The following is a 17457-nucleotide window of genomic DNA, read 5'->3' as shown; positions in this document are numbered from 1 at the left end:
ACTAATTCTTGCATTATCGACTACTTACACTGGAAATGTGGCAGAAGCCTTTCCCCACCGACAGGGCAGTTCCTGCCAATAAATAAAGGACTATGCTAATATATATATATATATATAATTGGGGCGTACACCCTTTTTGGGTATTTGGCTGAGCTCCTCCCCCTATTTGTGCCGTGCGTCTTGATTTTATTCCACAAATGAGTTTTAAGCCGACTCCCAACGGCAGCTATTCTTATGAGGAGCTTTTTCATGGCTTAAATACACTCAGCGGCTTGCCATTGCCTGCCGAGGGGCGACCGCTATTAGAAACAACTTTTTCTTAATTTTGGTCTTTCACCAAGATTGAAACCGATGTTCTCTCTCTGAATTCCGAATTGGTGCGTGAGCAACCCATTCGGCTACGGCGGCCGCCGTATACTTCCTATAAAAAGATCGTACCTAAATGCTAATTGCTAATTCTCTTTAATTTTTTAGGCCAATATGAAATTTTTCTGCTAATAAATATTTAGTGAAAAACCAAAGATGCAACCAATGAAACTCTACAGCTTTCAGTGTAAAATATATAAATTTGGCAAGGTCGTTGAAGAAGTCACCAGAGCATATGAAAAATTTTAATATTGAAAGCAATAAAAATAACTTTGAGCCAAAAACCGTAACGTACAATAAATAACGTTTCATCACGTGACTTTCAGAAAAACTGTGCGCCTTATTGACACCCCTACATATTACTTACATAAAAGCAAAAACAACAAAAAGCGGGATGCTCCACAATCACAGTTTCACATTCACACTCAACCGCCATCCTGCGCCTGCAATGGTGGCTTTGTCAACGTCTCTCGTTACACGACCCACAATGGCGGTGCTGCCAACGCTTTGCCCAAACGAATTCATTGCTAACAGCAGCAATGGCTTTGACTGCAGTACCTTGAATTTGGACAATAAAAATAGTCTGGGTGTTATTGGCAACAGCGCGAGTTTGATTGCAGTGCCTGGCCTTAGCGGCGATGCTAATGGGGGTGGGAATTTCACGCATACTCTCGACAATCTGCTGGATTTTGAACTTGACCCACTGGAGCGCGTCGTGTCTGCTATTGTGCCGGCGTTCTTTGGTATCATCGGCGTTGCAGGACTACTCGGCAATGCTCTGGTCATATTTGGTGAGTATTAAATTAAAATTTGTGGTTGATTTTGTGCAAGTAAATATTTTGTCGCTATTTTGTCCTTTACGCTTGACCACCAACGTTGGAGTATATAGAGTAAATGAAAATAGTTTCGTTCTTTGAGTTGGCCTTCAAAGTTTTTTTTATTATGTAACAAATAATTGGCAAATTTGAAGCAGAAGTAAATGGTTTCAAAGCCATATATTTCAACGTGCAATTCTAGGAATTGTCGGTTAAGCAACATTCCGGTCATTTTAAAAAACATACCAAATTTCGAATGTTTTAATAAATACATAGAACTTCCATTTGTTGGCGAAAATGAAATTCATAGTAATTTGTAGTGGCCGATATCCCGCAAAGTATTAATTAAAAAATGAAAAGTTGATGCTCGTTGTCAAGGTGACATTTCACACTAAAAAATTCTTTGCTGTTTGTTCCGTTCAGTTGTGAGTTACAGGCTTTTAACAGTCAACGAAGAGGAAATTCGGTACATTTTACAGTTTTTCTTTGATAAAGGCGGAAATGCAAGCCAGGCCGCTGAAAATGTGAATGGCATTTATGGCGCCGATACTGCAATTTCGGTTTCGTCGATTTCATTGAGCCATTTTTGTTGTTAAAGAAAATTTCGATAATGTCAAAAAAATCACAGAAATAATCGAAGCTGACCGGCATGCTGATGCATGGGCATCAGTTAGTTGGCTAAATGACGGTACAGGGTATTTTTTACAAGCGCGCGGAAGCATTGAGTGATTGCATTACATTGGCTGGAAAACCACAACCACCGATTGTTCGTGAGCTCGAGCACCTTAAAGTGAATAGAGTGTTTGATTATCGTACCATTACTCGTTACAATGATACGGGTAGCATCGCAAAACCTCATGGTGGTGGTCATCAAAAGGCTGCAACGTCACATGAAATGGTTCAAAAAGTGAAGAGGCGACTTGAGCGAAATCCCCGACGAAGGGCCAATCAAATGGCGAAAGAACTAAAAATATCTGACCGTAACAACCGCCGCATACTCAAAAATGATCTCAAAGTCAAGCCCTACAAGATCTCACACATGCGAAAGACGCACGATCTCACACCAAAGCAGCAACAAGTCAGACTTGAGAGAGCGAAGGAGTTGCTTCGCTTGGCCGAAAGCGGTCAATTTCCGAACATTGTGTTTTCTGACGCAAAAATTTTCAAATTGAGCAATTTGTAAGCTCCCAATACGATAGGGTTTATTTTACCAACCATTCATACGAGCATTTGAGTCGTCGATTGGCCACAAGGAGACAGCACCCGCCACAGGCAATGATTTGGGCCGCTGTAACCGCAGATGAGCACTCTTCAATCGTTTTAATCGAGCCTGGCGTCAAGGTAAATGCGAAATATTATTGCGAAAGTATTCTAGAGATTGTTTTGAAGCCGTGGGTAGATAAAGTTTTTGGCGGCCGACCATGGACGTTTCAACAGGACTCGGCGGCACCGTCTCACAAAGCTCGAGTGAACCAAGAATGGGTAAAAAATTACGTTCCGTACTACATGACGTCCACACAGTCGCTCTCAAATTCACCAGACGCGAATCCGATGGATTATTCTCTTTGGGCCATTTTGGAGAACTAGGTCCAAACTAAAAGATTCACCAGTCTCGAGGTGCTGAAAAAAGCCATTGTCCGTGAGTGGGTCAAAATACTTGCAAGTCACATTCGGGCAGCTTCCGATTCGTTTCGGGATCGTCTCGAGGCCATAGACAAGGAAAAACGTGGTCATATCGAACAAAAGTAAATTTATTCTTAATTTTGTATTATTTGCTCACATTTTTTACTTTGATTAGAATGAAAGTAATTTTAAAAACTAAATTTATGGCCCTTTAATTGGTCATACAACAATTTTATACCAATTGCTCAAACGTTTACGCAAAAACAATGGATTTATTTTTCCCCAAACTAATAAAATCTTTTGTTTTGTTTTTTGTAATTTGTACAAAGTCTGAAACTCTGAGTTCTATGGTTTTTTTTGAAGTATGAAAAGTATTTTTATAAAAAATAAAGAAAATTAAACAAAAAATAAATATATAATTAAAACTTTGCCACTATCAATCAAAGAAAATCTATATTTAACAATTTTTATACAGCCGAACTAGTGTACTTTGTTTCACTCTCCATCTGATCAGGCCTTTGAGGAGGCTTATTCTTTCTAGGACGTAAACTCGTTCACTCTTACTGCCTTCACGATCTATACAACGACGTTTTAACATTTTCGAAAATCCCAAAGAAGACACACAACTGTTCGCTTCGAATGATCAAAAACAAGTAACCTTTAGTTTTATAAGTCTTAGCATATCGACTCTACATATACTCTCATAATGTTTTATAGGTGTCTCTATATATACTTTAGAATAACAAAAGAACAGACCGGCTGAAAGGCTCCGAAAGTAAGTGTCAGCTGCCTCAAACGAAGGCGCAGTCGTCGGGCGGTTACATTTTCTACTAAAACTTTGTATATATGGGGAATTTTTACAAACGACTTCCACAGAAATACGCCAAAAACTATAAGGAATAATAATCTGTAAAAAAAATCGATTTTTTGAAAATTCTGGGCGTATGTAACCCCTTAAGTCCGAATTACTCTTTGGCAAAAATGTTTTTAAAAAACTTATTTTGTTTAAAAAAACTCGAGTTTAAGAAGTACTCTCAAATCGGCCCACTTTAAGTAAATTTTTCCAAAATATTTTGGCGGAGATCTTAAAATATTTAACATTTTATTATACCGACGGAAAATCAGTACGATTTTGTTTTTGTATAGTGACTGATGCACCCTAATGTGCATATATACAATATATCATATATATGTACAAGTATACAGTGTGTGTATGTGCGCGAAAATTAATTCATTATATCTTCTTCTTCTTTCCCCTTCATTAATTACTTTTAGTTTATCTCCTATTTAAGCTTTCATGTTTTTAAATTCTTTGTTACATTTGCAGTCTTTTCGCGCGTTTTTCCCCCTTTTGACCTTTTCCGAGCTTTGTTTTTATTTACTTTCACATTCTTTCTCTTTGACTGCATTCATTTATTTGCCTTCAGCGGAAATTTGTTTTCTGAGTTCCAAACGTTTGCTTTCATGTTTTCTGATTATCCGGTAAGCGGAAAGCGCAACTTCCTTTAAAAAATACCATTCCGTCATTGTGTGCAGATTGTCAGAGCGGAAGTATCTTTGATTGTGGTTTCACTATCTCACTCTTAAATGCTCGTGTGACTCTTTTCCATTTCATTTGTTATTCAATAATATTTTCATGTATTTTTGGAATTTCTCATTTTTTTCTCTCCTCTCTCACTAACTTTCCTCCCTCTCTCTTTCCCTCTTTTTCTCCGCGACTGCAGTGGTTGCTGTCAATCAACAAATGCGCTCCACCACCAATCTACTCATCATCAATCTCGCCGTCTCCGATATATTGTTCGTGGTCTTTTGTGTGCCCTTCACAGCCGCCGATTATGTATTGCCCACCTGGCCATTCGGCAATTTGTGGTGTAAATTCGTGCAGTATATGATTGTGGTCACCTGCCATTGCAGCGTCTATACGTTGGTGCTGATGTCCTTCGATCGCTTTTTGGCAGTTGTGCATCCGGTGACGAGTATGTCATTGCGTACGGAACGTAATGCGACACTGTAAGTAGCCTAACCGCCTACACTTGCAATTAGTAGCCTTTAACTATAAAATTTATTTGGCAGAGGCTTAGAAAATTTGCATTTGTATTGATATTGATTACTACATTTGCTCATCAATCCCATTTCAGTGCTATTGTTTGCGCCTGGGTGCTGATTATCACTTCAGCTATACCAGTGGCTTTGGCCCATTCGGTGCGCCTCTACTATTTCAAAGGACGTAATTACACAGCCTGTGTCTTTTCTACCGAAGAGGAGGGTTGGAGCTTAATTGGATTCCAAGTAACAACTTCTGCCTTCATTAAATGCTTTGTGGTGTTCATACAATTCGTTTATGTTTTCATCAGGCCTTATTGTTCTATTTATTTTTGTATTTTTGTTACGTTTGTATGTATGTAGTTTCGGTCGACTTTGACATATAATTTAAAATCCGATTTGCGTAATTAAAATTGTTTGGTTTGCTTTTAACTGCATTCTTAGATATCTTTCTTCATATCATCGTACGTTGCGCCACTGACTTTAATCTGCTTCCTGTATATGGGTATGTTGGCGCGTCTGTGGAGAAGCGCGCCAGGCTGTAAGCCATCCGAGGAATCCAGGTATGTGGCTATTGAAGTCCATTATTGGTTACATTTTCGTTATATTACAAATGTGAAGACGGGTAATAAAGCAAGACGTGCAATATGAAAGATGCTACTTACATGCATTTTGAGCGACCTCGAGAGGCATAGGTTTGTGGCGACGAATATTATAACTGGCTCGTTAGTTGGTTATGCGATTAGGTGTAGACAAAAATAAAAAAATTTTAAATTTGCTTATAAAAATTGGTCCTTCATTTTCTTCTTCTTGGTCGGCGTAATGACCGCTTACGCGATTTTGGCCGAGTTTAACAAAGCGCGCCAGTAGTTTTTTTCTCGTGCGAACCGGTGCCAGTTGGATACATCAAGTGAAGCCAAGTCCTTCTCATCTTGATCTTTCTAACGCAGAGAAAGCCTTCCTCTTCCTCAACTAACTGGTACCGTATCGAATACTTTCAGAGCCGGAGCGTTTGTATTCATTCGGACGACATGACTTAGCCAACGTAGCCGCTGGATCTTTATTCACTGCGCTATGTCTATGTCATCGTAAAGCTCATACAGCCATACAGGTCGTTCCATCGCCTACGATACTCGCCGTTCTCTCTCGACGAACGCAACCTTGTCCTAATCAAGGTTGTAAGATGAGTGTGGGCACCTTAAATTCCACAGCTTTCCTGCTTTCGTAAAGCAGGTTGCGTCGGGCTAGTGACCCAACCGGAAAATTAATACACGCAAGAAACGGAAACATGTCTGGGCTAAAATTTAGTTTGAGAGGCGACAAAATCTTTACCAGTCTGCAAAGAAGTTTTTGCACCCAAGATCCCATTCTCAATGCCCAGTGAAACAAGGCTTAAATAGTCAAAATGCAAATTCACATGAAAGTAGATTAACATGGAACGAAGAAAACGAGTCTGCATCAGCACAATGGTAAGTTAGATTTGAAAAAATCGCCAAACAAATTGGCTACGTCCGCAGGGGTTTTTTTTTTTCTTTTATGGGGGTGACAAAAATCATTGAAAGCCGAAAAGTGTGAGACTTGTCTTTCGACTCACCAATTAAAAACCCACCCCTCCCGCGTGACGACCGTTAGGTAATACTTCACGGGAATGGGAGCGGCCTAGTGCCTCTACCTGAAATCTGCGCTGCTGTTCAGCGTGACGCAGTTTGGTAATTACTGATACCATTAAGTTTTAAATCCCGGGAGGGAGAGCGGCCTATTGCCTCTTCGTGAAAATCTGCGCTGCTCTTCAGCGTGACGCAGTTTGGTAATTACTATTCTCGCCATGTTACTTACAGCGGACCAATGTTTTTCTGAGTCAAGCATGATATCTACTAGGTTACCAACAATTATTGGCTTCCCAACCCTATCACTCAAATCTTCTCTTTCCAGTTCAAAACGAGGGCAGACAAAGAAAACATGCTCTGGATCTTCAACTAGACTGTCGCAAAAGGTGCAGTACATGGCATCTTCGTGCTTAAATCTATGTAGATAAGCCTTAAAGCATCCATGCCCACTATGTAAGTACTTGGGTCAGGTAGAAATCTATCTGTTCATGCTTTCGATTTATCCATCTGGTGATATTCAGAATCAATCTATATGTCCATCGTCCGTTCATGGAGTTCCTCTATTCCTCCTGCCAAGTATGGATGCTTCGCTCCCGTTCAGTCCATCGGCTAGTCAGTTGGGCTGGATCCGCTCGATGTTTTTTTATTTCGGCGAATTCGAGTGCAGTCAGCTTAACTGGTAGCATACCTGCGGGGACTAATACAGCATCCTCCGATACTGTGCGGAATGCGCAGCACACCCTGAGGGCACATAACCGGTATACCGATTTAATGCCTTTCATATATGTGCCTCAGCTTGTTGCTTCGACCCAGGCTGGTACCGCATATAGCAAGATAAACGATACCTCACTGCTAATCAACTTCCTAGAAGCCTGCTTAGGTCCTTTCGTAGTCATCATAATACGTGTCAATGCAGTTACAGCATTCGCCGCTTTATCGCTGGCGTATGTTAGGTGCTGTTTAAAGCTCAACCTGTGGTCAATTATTACCCCAAGATATTTGATGTACAGCTTAGACTCGAGTGCGTGGTCACCTACTCTGAGATTTGCTGTTTCAACTATTTTCCTGCTACTGATGAGAACTGCCTCTGTTTTATGGTTTGCAAGGCTTAAACCACTATTGTGCAACCAATTTTTTGTGATTTCGACGGCTTGGTTGCAGATCGCCTCAGCCTACGTCCGCAGGTTTGTTTTGTTTTTTTTTTTTTTTTTGTTTGTTTTTTTCATGGGCGTTGTAGTAGCGCGCTACCCTCAAGTGGCCCTTTGACACCAGGACGAGCCTGTTGTTTCGTCGAAACTCTGCACCCCACGGGACAACTGCCAGGTATTACATCGTGGGGGGGGGGGGGGGGGGGCGGGGGGAGGCGAGTTAGTCGCCGCTCCTTCGTCGTATTCTTTCGAGGGTCCTTAGTTTTTTCATGGTCTCTGCTATGACATCGCATGCTGCCGTCCATTTTTCCTTGCTTTGTAGCATGGATTGCACGAATGTATCTGGGTCGTAGTTTCCTCCAAATATTCGCCGAAGCTTCGATCTAGATCCATAAAAACGCTTACATTCGAAGAATACGTGGTGAACGTCTTCTATCGCGTTTACGCCACAGTGATCGCAAGTGGGATCCGATTCATGTTTGAACCGAAAGAGGTATGCTTTGAAGCATCCATGCCCGGTTAAAAATTGCGTCAGATAGAAATCCACTTCTCCGTGTTTTCTTTCAATCCAGCTTCGCAAGTCTGGAATGCAGCGATGTGTCCAGCGGCCCTTCGTTGTGGTATTCCATTTTTGCTGCCAAGTTTGGGTGCTAGTTTCCCGTGCTACGATGCGTTGCGTTTCACTGTCGCCCAATACTGCAGCTTCGTTTGCCAATATATCTATTGGATACATTCCAGCGATAACCAGCGCTGCCTCTTCTGAAACCGTTTTAAAGGCGGAACAGACTCGAAGCGCACATAAACGATACGCCGCCTTTATACCGCGTAAGTAGGAAGGATGTTGCGTAGCCATATACCAAACAGGGGCACCGTATAGTATTTGGTTCTTCACCACGCCTGCTAGGAGTTGGCGCCGCCGTTGTTTTGGCCCGCGGGCGTTTAGCATTATTCGCGATAAGGCTGCTACAGTTGCTGATGCTTTTTTGGCCGCATACTCCAGGTGAGTTTTAAAAGATAACCTCCTGTCTATAACTATTCCCAGATATTTAACTTCTGGTGCTGTCGTGATGCTGTGATTGCCAACTTGTATCGTTGCCACCTCTACTTTTTTCCGGCTCGATATGAGAACGGACTCCGTTTTTTGCTCGGCGAGTTGAAGGCCGTTTTGCACCAACCATGAGTTAACGGACGCTATGGTCCGATTTGCTTTTTCGCAGATGTCGCTCAGTCTCTTCGCCGTAATAACTACTGCGATATCGTCCGCAAAGCCGATAATGTTGGCACCATTGGGTATATTGAGACGCAAAACACCATCATACATGATGCTCCAGAGCAGTGGTCCAAGGACTGAACCTTGAGGGACCCCGCCTGAAACCTTATAGCTCTTTCTGCCTACTGCTGTGTCGTAATCCAGTACGCGGTCTTCGAAGTAGCTTCGTATCATTGCTCGCAGGTAAGAGGATACTCCGATCTCGTCCAGTGCGTCCAGTATTTTGGCCCAGTTTGCGGTGTTGAATGCATTTTTTACATCCAAGGTTATTATTAAGCAGTACTCTTTGGCACCTTCGAGCCATCGGGTACCACTTATTGCCTGTTGTGCAATTTTTTTGGCGGTATTCACAGCGTCAACGGTGGACTTTCCTTTTCTGAAGCCAAACTGATTGCCCGATATTCCCCTGACGGAATCGATCTCGTTCTTGAGGCGGTTCTAAATTATTCTCTCCAGTACCTTACCTGCCGAGTCGAGCAGGCAAATTGGTCTGAAGCTAGATGGTTGCATGGGAGGTTTGCCGGGTTTGGGCAGGTGTAGTGGTAGATTTGTCAGTAAAACGCACAGCAGAAGGGACACCAGCTCTTGACTTTTTGCGCCACCTTTCATTTGTATACAAGTAATTACATATATATATACATACATTACATATATTTCAATTAGAAAAGCTTCTGGACTTACTCAGTATTTTCCTTATATTTTTCTGTTTCTTCCAAAATTTTTAGAAAAGGTAAACGACGGGTGACCCGAATGGTTGTTGTGGTGGTATTAGCATTTGCCATATGTTGGCTTCCCATACACGTAAGTTGAATTTGAGTATGTGTGTATGCAGATATGTGCCGCTAAATGGGAACAATATGTTGCCCCAATCTCAACACATTAACATACATAAACAAATGCGGTACTCTGCATAATACTCGTATGCGCACATATGTTTATGAATATTTTTTCGCCTATGGTATGGTAGAAGGTATTGTTATTTTGCGTACATATATGTATGCATGTATATATGTGCATGTAAGTATATATATATATAGATGCATGCATGTATGAATGTATTCAAATGCAAATTACATGACTTGTCAAAACACACTTTAATGCAAATTAAGTGATACATATTTTATGGTTCTGAAGGTGCACGTTTTCCTTGGTTGCTCGCATGCAAACATGCATACAAACACATACACATATATAATAGACCCATATTAGCATATTAGGGTTTCGAATATTTGATTGGATTTCTTATTAGACGAGAAATTTGTGTGTCCTCCGTCACTCTATTTTTTCCTTAAATAAGTATTCACTATGACAAATACACGCTTGACAAAATGTTAAATGCTTTTAGATTTCTTATAAAGGGTGATCAGATTGGAGGTACTTTTCCAATAGCGGTCTTTTTGGCAGGTTGGAGGCGTGGTTACTGTCAAACTAAATGCATAATTTTTTTTCAGTATTCACGGGCATATCATCATGGAAAGACTTACGCCTCAACAACGCTTACAAATCGTAGAATTCTATTACGAAAATCGATGCTCTGTAAAAAGTGTTCATCGCGCGCTCAGGCCCACTTATGGTGATCGGCGATGTGCTTGGCTTAATGGAAGCCATTCAAGAACAGCCATTATATTCATTGAAAACAACCGCCTGGTGCGGCTTATGGGCTGGAAGAATCATCGATCCATATTTCTTCAAAGACGAGGCTGGCGCCAATGTAACAGGAAATGGCGAGAATAGCTACCGCGCCATGATAAACGACGTTTTGATGTCGGAAATCACTCCAAAATATTCATATTCTAACCCTAGACAAAAAACGCCTCAGATTTCTCTGTGGAGCACCTACAGGCCACTTTGTCTGCAATAAAGTTTTCAATTCAATAGGACTATCTAGCACTAGTTTATGTAGGTTCTGTTATATGGAACACTTAATCATCAACTGTTAAGCATTAGGACACAGAATCCTGAGCTCGTATCTACTAGAGGATGCAGCCTTGCAAATGTTCTCTTCTAAGCAGCTGGTTCGATTCCTCGCGAATCCACGAAATAATTAAAAGTAAGCACTTAGAGGCGTACAGTAGATCAAACTGGTCGCAGTGCATAAAGGGCTTAGCCTAACCCGTACAACCATTACCATTTCCATTGGTGCCGGAAATTGAAGCCAGTGATCTCCAAAACATTTGGTTCCAACAAGACGGCGAGGGGCCATACAGCCCGTGAAACAATGGATTTACTGCGTCGTCGGATTGGTGGATTGGTCGCCAAAGTAGTGAAATATCACACCTTTAGACTTTTATTTGTAGAGACGTGTAAAATTTAAATCTTTTGTGGATAAACCAAATAGGCGACACGTCTCTAGTGATCCAAAAACTAGTGAAATACCTAGGTATTCAACTTGACTGCAGAATTACTTTCTGAGCCTAGACAGGGAATGCGCTACCAAAGTAGCAAATGCCACAGGAATGCTAAGTATAGTAATGACAATCATCGATGGGTCAACATAAAGCAAAAAAAGGTAATAATGGCAGCCACAAACTCAATTTTTCTGTACGGTAGCAAAGTATGAGAAACTGTGCTAAACTGCAAAGCCAAGCCCAAAGCACTGGGGATTGTGGAACGAACAGCGGCACTCAGAGTTGCCTTAGCCTAGTGCACCGTCTCTGGTTCTGGCGCGGGGAGCGACACGCCGATCTCATGGCCCGAGAACGAGGGGATGCGTAGGACTCCAAGAAGAATCACATCATGGGACACTGAACAAAGTGGCAGAACCAAAGCCGATGGGACACTGAACCGAGTGGCAGATGGACGGCGAAACTTATTTCATCAATAGGCAAATGGGCCCAAAGGAACTTCAGTGAAGTGAATCACAATCTTAACTCAGTTCCTTTGAGGCCACGAATACTCCCAGAGGTACCTATACCGCATGGGCAAGGTAAGCAATCCCAAGTGCAAAGCGAAGCAGCACAGATAGAAACACCACAAGACGAGCCTATAGAATGAAACCTTACTACAAATACGAAGCACCCAGACGTGGGTGAATAGAATGGGTCCTTTATGAATGCCGTTCGGGTCCCTCCCGAAGTAGGGCAGAAAGTAGTCCCGGGAAGGCTGTCCCTCAGAAGGATAGGAGGGATTGTTTTAGTGGCAATACGACTCGACGCGGTAGACGACGGCTGTAAGTGCGAAGGCATTGTGAAATCTACCTCACCCACCAAAAAAAAAAACATTATTTAAGTTATTCACGAGATACCGACCGGAGCCCTCCAGCGTGTCAAAATAGGTGTTTACGGGTGGTCGAATTACGGCGCAAAATAAATGTCACAGAAATAATGAAGATTGCTCAATCAATTTGGTTTTTCGCTTAATTTAAAATCCGATACTTCTAAATTGATCACCCTTTTCATATACGGTTGTGTGGATTTGATTTGAGCATTCTAATGATTTGAAGCCCGCCTCCGAAAGTGCAAAGCAGCTCTTACAAAAATATATGTAAATATCATGAAATGGTCCCATCTGTCACCAGCTTGAAAATTCTATTGAGTTTCTGCGGAATGATGTTGAGCGACAATGAAACAAATACAACGAGTGACTTGCTGAGTTCATAGGAAATATTGTTATGAAAATTCTTAATGAAGCGCCACCGGTTTTTTTTGCATGACCAAAATCGATTAAGCCCCGAGATTGTTGAGCATAATTATTTTACATCAGAGTCTATGAGTAAAATTTTAATTGCACAAATCCTGCTGTTTGAGGAAAGAAAATCTTTATTGGCAACATTGGTTGAGGTTTAAGTACTTGCGAAACCCTGCTCTATGTGTAAATAGCGGTGCTTGTATTTGGCAGTACAGTCGAATAATTATGTGTCAGTGGTTTTAAGTAAGAAAATTTATATTTTTTCTAATAGTGGTAATAGAGGTCATTACTTGCAGAAAACCCCTCAGTTTCTATCAACAATCCAGCCAACAGGTATTGAATCAGTAGAGTATTTCTCACGTTCTAGATTTGTATGCAAAAAATGTGGGTTACCATCTCAATGCCTTAACACAGGTAATCTGATGAGCTTACCAGTGCAAAAATTTTCTTGGTTTTCCTAAAATGCTTTCTTGCCTGGTGCTTTCTTGATTTGCGCGATAATCGCTTAAGGGGGGATCCCTTGGTGGTTTAGAATTTTCAAAAAGTCGATTGTTTTTTTTGATATTTCGCAAGTATAGGATCTTAAAAATATACTGTCAACATTTTTGAAAGAAGGATATTCCTAGTATTTTTGATTCTACATTCCGTTTAGCAGGTAGAGTCAGATTCGTCACGCGGCGGCATCAATAGTCGCATATCCACTCTCAAAACTTTAAACTCAATTATCTCAAAACGACTTTTTTCGGCCTGGTGTTGCCCAAAAACAAAAAAACTATTCAATATAATCGACTGAAATTTTAATATGTTGTCCCATGTTGTTCCATGGCTATTGCCCGTACTAGAATCATTTTATTATTTCAATTATTTCGTATTTTTTTGATTAAAAAACTGAGAAAAACCTGATTTTTATAGCGTCAAATTCATATCCGCCATTTCGTAAATTTTTTTATTTTGTATTCTAGAAGCGGGGCATAGCTACAGTCATAATGATTAATAATTTTTTTGGGTTTTGTGTTTCAGATAAATAGAAGAACCAAAATGGCCAACATCGTCCAGCTCCTTCCTCCTCGGGAGCGTAATTTTAAGTGCAATTTTTTAAATTATTAAAAAAAATTTTTTTTTTTTTTATTTTGGCATGTAAAAGAAATTGAGTAAAAAGCCTAGAGAATTTATATATCGTTTTTCATTTTTTTATTGTAAAAAAAAAAATCCTGAAAGAACCCTATATTTTCGAGCTCTAGACCACCAGGACCCCTTAAGCGATTCTGGCCGAGTTTAACGCGCGTTAGTAGTTTCTTTCTTGTGCTAACCAGCTTCACCAAATGAAGCCAAGTCCATCTCCAGCTCTGCTACCACCAGCTGGTACCGCATCGATTACTTTCAGAGCCGGAGCGTTTGTGTCCATGCAGACGACATAGCCCAGCTAGCAGAGCCACTGGATCTTTATTCGATGCGCTATGTCTATGTCGTCGAAAAGCTCATACAGCTCATCGTTCCATCGCCTGCGATATTCCTCGTTGCCAATGTGCAAAGGTCCAAAAATCTTCCGCAGAATCTTTCTCTCAAACATTCCAAGCGACGCTTCATCGGATGTTGTCATCGTCCAAATTTCTGCGCCATACGTTAAGACGGGCGTTAGAGTGTTTATTGTGTTAGTCGATGGAGGACTTTACTACTCAGTTGCCTACTTAATCCAAAGTGGCACTTGTTGGCAATAGAGATTCTACGTTGGATTTATAGACTGACATTATTATCGGTGTTAGTGCTAGTTCCTCGATAAACGATTCCTCTTACAACCTCGAAATCACAACGGTGCCGATAAGAGAGTGCAGTTTGTTTGATTACACGAGGTACTTCATTTTATTCTCGTTCACCACCAGACTAATTCGCTTTGCCTCTTTATTCAGTTTGGAAAAGGCAGAACTAGCATCGCGGTTGTTAAGGTCGATGATGTCAATACCATCGGCATACGTCAACAATTTTACGCTCTTATAAGAAATTGTGCCTAAGCGATTAAGGGGATAGGGGTAGTCAGGGGCCCGAAAAAATTATGATTTTCAATATTTTTTTTTGCTGGTCAATTGCTTCATTTTACAAAAATAAAAACATAGCATTAATACATGATATTTCGACTTGTCTAGGAAAATTTCAACAAAAAAAAAAAAATTAATAAGTGTAAAAGTTATCGCTGTTTGTGTGGATCCCGTTTCTCCAGAAGTCCCTTGCGGTGATCATCACAAGTCCTTGGAGATTCATCTAAAATCAATCGGACAAGAGAAATTAGTTCTATTAATAGATAATCTTGTGCCTGTTCGAAACTTTTGTTGTTTTCAAAATTAACAATATAGCGGCCTCAAGAAATATTTTTCAGATCTAAAAAAAAAAAGCGACAATTAATTGTTTAAAAAAATCGAAATTTTGAAAAAATCCTAAGATCAGGCACGAGTTTTTATGTTTTTCAAAAGCAGTATAAATTTTATTGAAATCTACCAAGCGGTTTTTAAGTTGCAGTGATCTCTAGTTAAAAAAACTTAGTTTTGAGAAAAACGCATTTAAAGTTTTGCTATCTGCTCCGGAGCACCCGTGCGCCCTTTGTTAATTCTTGCATAACACGAAAAGTGTTTGTTGGATTTACTTCAAATTTTCACACAATATTTCTAGCATATTATACCTACTTTAAGAAAATTAAAAAAAATCAATTTTTTTGAAAATTCTGACTATCCCTAACCCCTTAAGTTCTGCGGTTCGTACGATCTTTTCCAGCTTCAGGTTGAAGAAGTATCAGGACAGCGAGTCGCTCTGTCAAACGGCTCGGAGAGCTTTTTCCTAATTGTGACGGCCCTGCTGGTATTGAGAAACGTCATTTTGCATAGCCGTATTAGTTTTGCGGGGATACCAAATTCAGACATCGCGGTATATAGGCAACTCCTTTTTGTACTGTCGACAAAAAGATTCTTCTTTCATGGAGACTTCGACTTTGACCTTTTGACTTAATCATTTATAATAGATGCATACGTCCACTTTGAGGTGCTTGTCCGAGCTCCGAGCTACGATTTTTATATATCAAGGAAGAGTTTTTTGTGAAGCTTTCTCATTTTAGAAATGTGAGTTAACCCTCATCTGCCAAAGCGCGGCCGGTACTATAAAATACTTTTTCCTGATTTGATGTTGACCGGAATAGGTTTGCATTAATAGAATAAAAATAAAAGTTTACATACCCGCTGTCAGAATAAAAATAACACAAAATTCAAGAATTTGAACTACCTGGTGCGCATTTTAAATTACGTTGAATATTTTAATTTTAATAACCAATTTACCTGAAGATTGAATATGAGATTTGGCATGATTTCATAGAATCAATAATAATGTTTGATATGTTGCTGAAAATGCGACACTACCTGGCCATAAATATGCCCACGCATGCAATATTTCCACACAGCAATCGCAATATGCAAATTTTGGATTTTAGCTGTTTTAGATTAAATTCAAATATTTTTAGTTGGCTTATGATTTATTTATTTTTCCAGGTAATACTTGTCATGAAGGCCTTGGAATGGTATCCTGGCACCCATGTCTCAGTTATAGTACAAATTATCTCACACGTCCTAGCATACATGAACTCTTGCATAAATCCCATATTGTACGCCTTCTTATCAGACAATTTCCGCAAGGCTTTCAGAAAGGTGAGTTGTGTTTATGTATTAAGTTGACAAGTGCAATTTTTATTTGCGAAATGGCTTAATATTTTGTAATTCAGGTTGTTGGCTGTGGCAATCAACCACTCTTCCCGATGGCACATCAAGTTACAAAAACAACACGCACCACAGGCAACGTGACATCCAATGCTGAAATGCTGTAAGCCAAGTGCGCGCACACAAATACATTTTTACGTTAACGTCTATGAATTCTAGTCAAACAGTTGCCGAAAAACTTGTCTAAGCAGAAGGGCACCATTCGTTTGCAGCGGCTTTAAGAACCGTATTACATTTACAATAAAATAAAATGTATTTATTTACCTGAAATATAATTATAAATCATCACATAACAAAATCAAGGCACCTAATAGCAGAGGCTATCAGCCTGGAAAAATGTAAACTTTTAGTTTGAAAATAAAATGGAATATAAATATTTACCGCTGTACTCAAAAATAAGCACACAATTTCTACATTTTGTGTTTGAAAGATTTGCCCGGAATTGAAATGCTGAATACCCTCTTATTTTGTTTAGCTCAATACTTTTGAAGTTGTGGCTTCTGTATCATCAAAATGGAAGCAACCGATTTGGTTGCACTCGGAGTTGAAAAGCCATCACAGGGGAAGGCGGGGAAATTTTTATGGATTTGCAATTTAAATCAAGGCAGAGTGTAAAATGTAAAAACAAACAGTCGGCGCACTCGCGTATCGGCACCCACGTCACTGTTGACAGTTATGATTTCGAGGTTGTAAAAGACTTCGTATTAGCACCTATAACAATATCAGCCTAGAAAGCCAACGTAAAATCTCTCTTGCAACGTAGAATCTCAAATGCTACTTTGGACTAAGTAGGCAAATGAGTAGTTAAGGCCTCCCTCGACGAACAAAATTAAAACTTTACAAGGCTCTCATCATGCCCGTCCTAAAGTATGGCGTAGAAGCGTGGACAGCTTCCGATGAAGCGACGCTTGGAGTGTTTGAGAGAAAGATATTGCGGAAGATTTTTGGACCTTTGCCCATTGACAATGGCGATTATCGCAGGCGATGGAACGATGAACTGTATGAGCTTTACGACGACATAGACATAGCGCAGCGAATAAAGATCCAGCGGCTACGTTGGCTGGGTCATGTCATCCGAATGGATACAAACGCTCCGGCTTTGAAAGTATTCGATGCGGTACCAGCTGGTGGTAGCAGAGAAAGAGGATACTTCCTATGCGTTAGAAAGATCAGGTGGATAAGGACTTGGTTTCACTTGGTGTCCCA

At 40.4% G+C, this 17457-nt stretch overlaps 1 protein-coding gene across 1 annotated transcript; it reads left to right on the top strand.

Annotated features, from left to right (window-relative positions):
* Positions 1 to 760: 760 nt before the first annotated feature.
* On the top strand, positions 761 to 16467 carry LOC129238994 (allatostatin-A receptor-like). Its single transcript, XM_054874250.1, has 7 exons — positions 761 to 1157; positions 4529 to 4814; positions 4943 to 5093; positions 5292 to 5410; positions 9598 to 9673; positions 16027 to 16182; positions 16257 to 16467. Exons 1-7 carry the CDS (start codon positions 761 to 763, stop codon positions 16356 to 16358), a joined length of 1287 nt encoding a protein of 428 aa, XP_054730225.1. The 3' UTR covers positions 16359 to 16467.
* The last annotated feature ends 990 nt before the right edge of the window (positions 16468 to 17457 follow it).

This window comes from Anastrepha obliqua, chromosome 2 (assembly GCF_027943255.1).
Source record: "Anastrepha obliqua isolate idAnaObli1 chromosome 2, idAnaObli1_1.0, whole genome shotgun sequence".
NCBI classification, from domain to species: domain Eukaryota; kingdom Metazoa; phylum Arthropoda; class Insecta; order Diptera; family Tephritidae; genus Anastrepha; species Anastrepha obliqua.
This window is presented reverse-complemented; position numbering and strand designations above follow the sequence as displayed.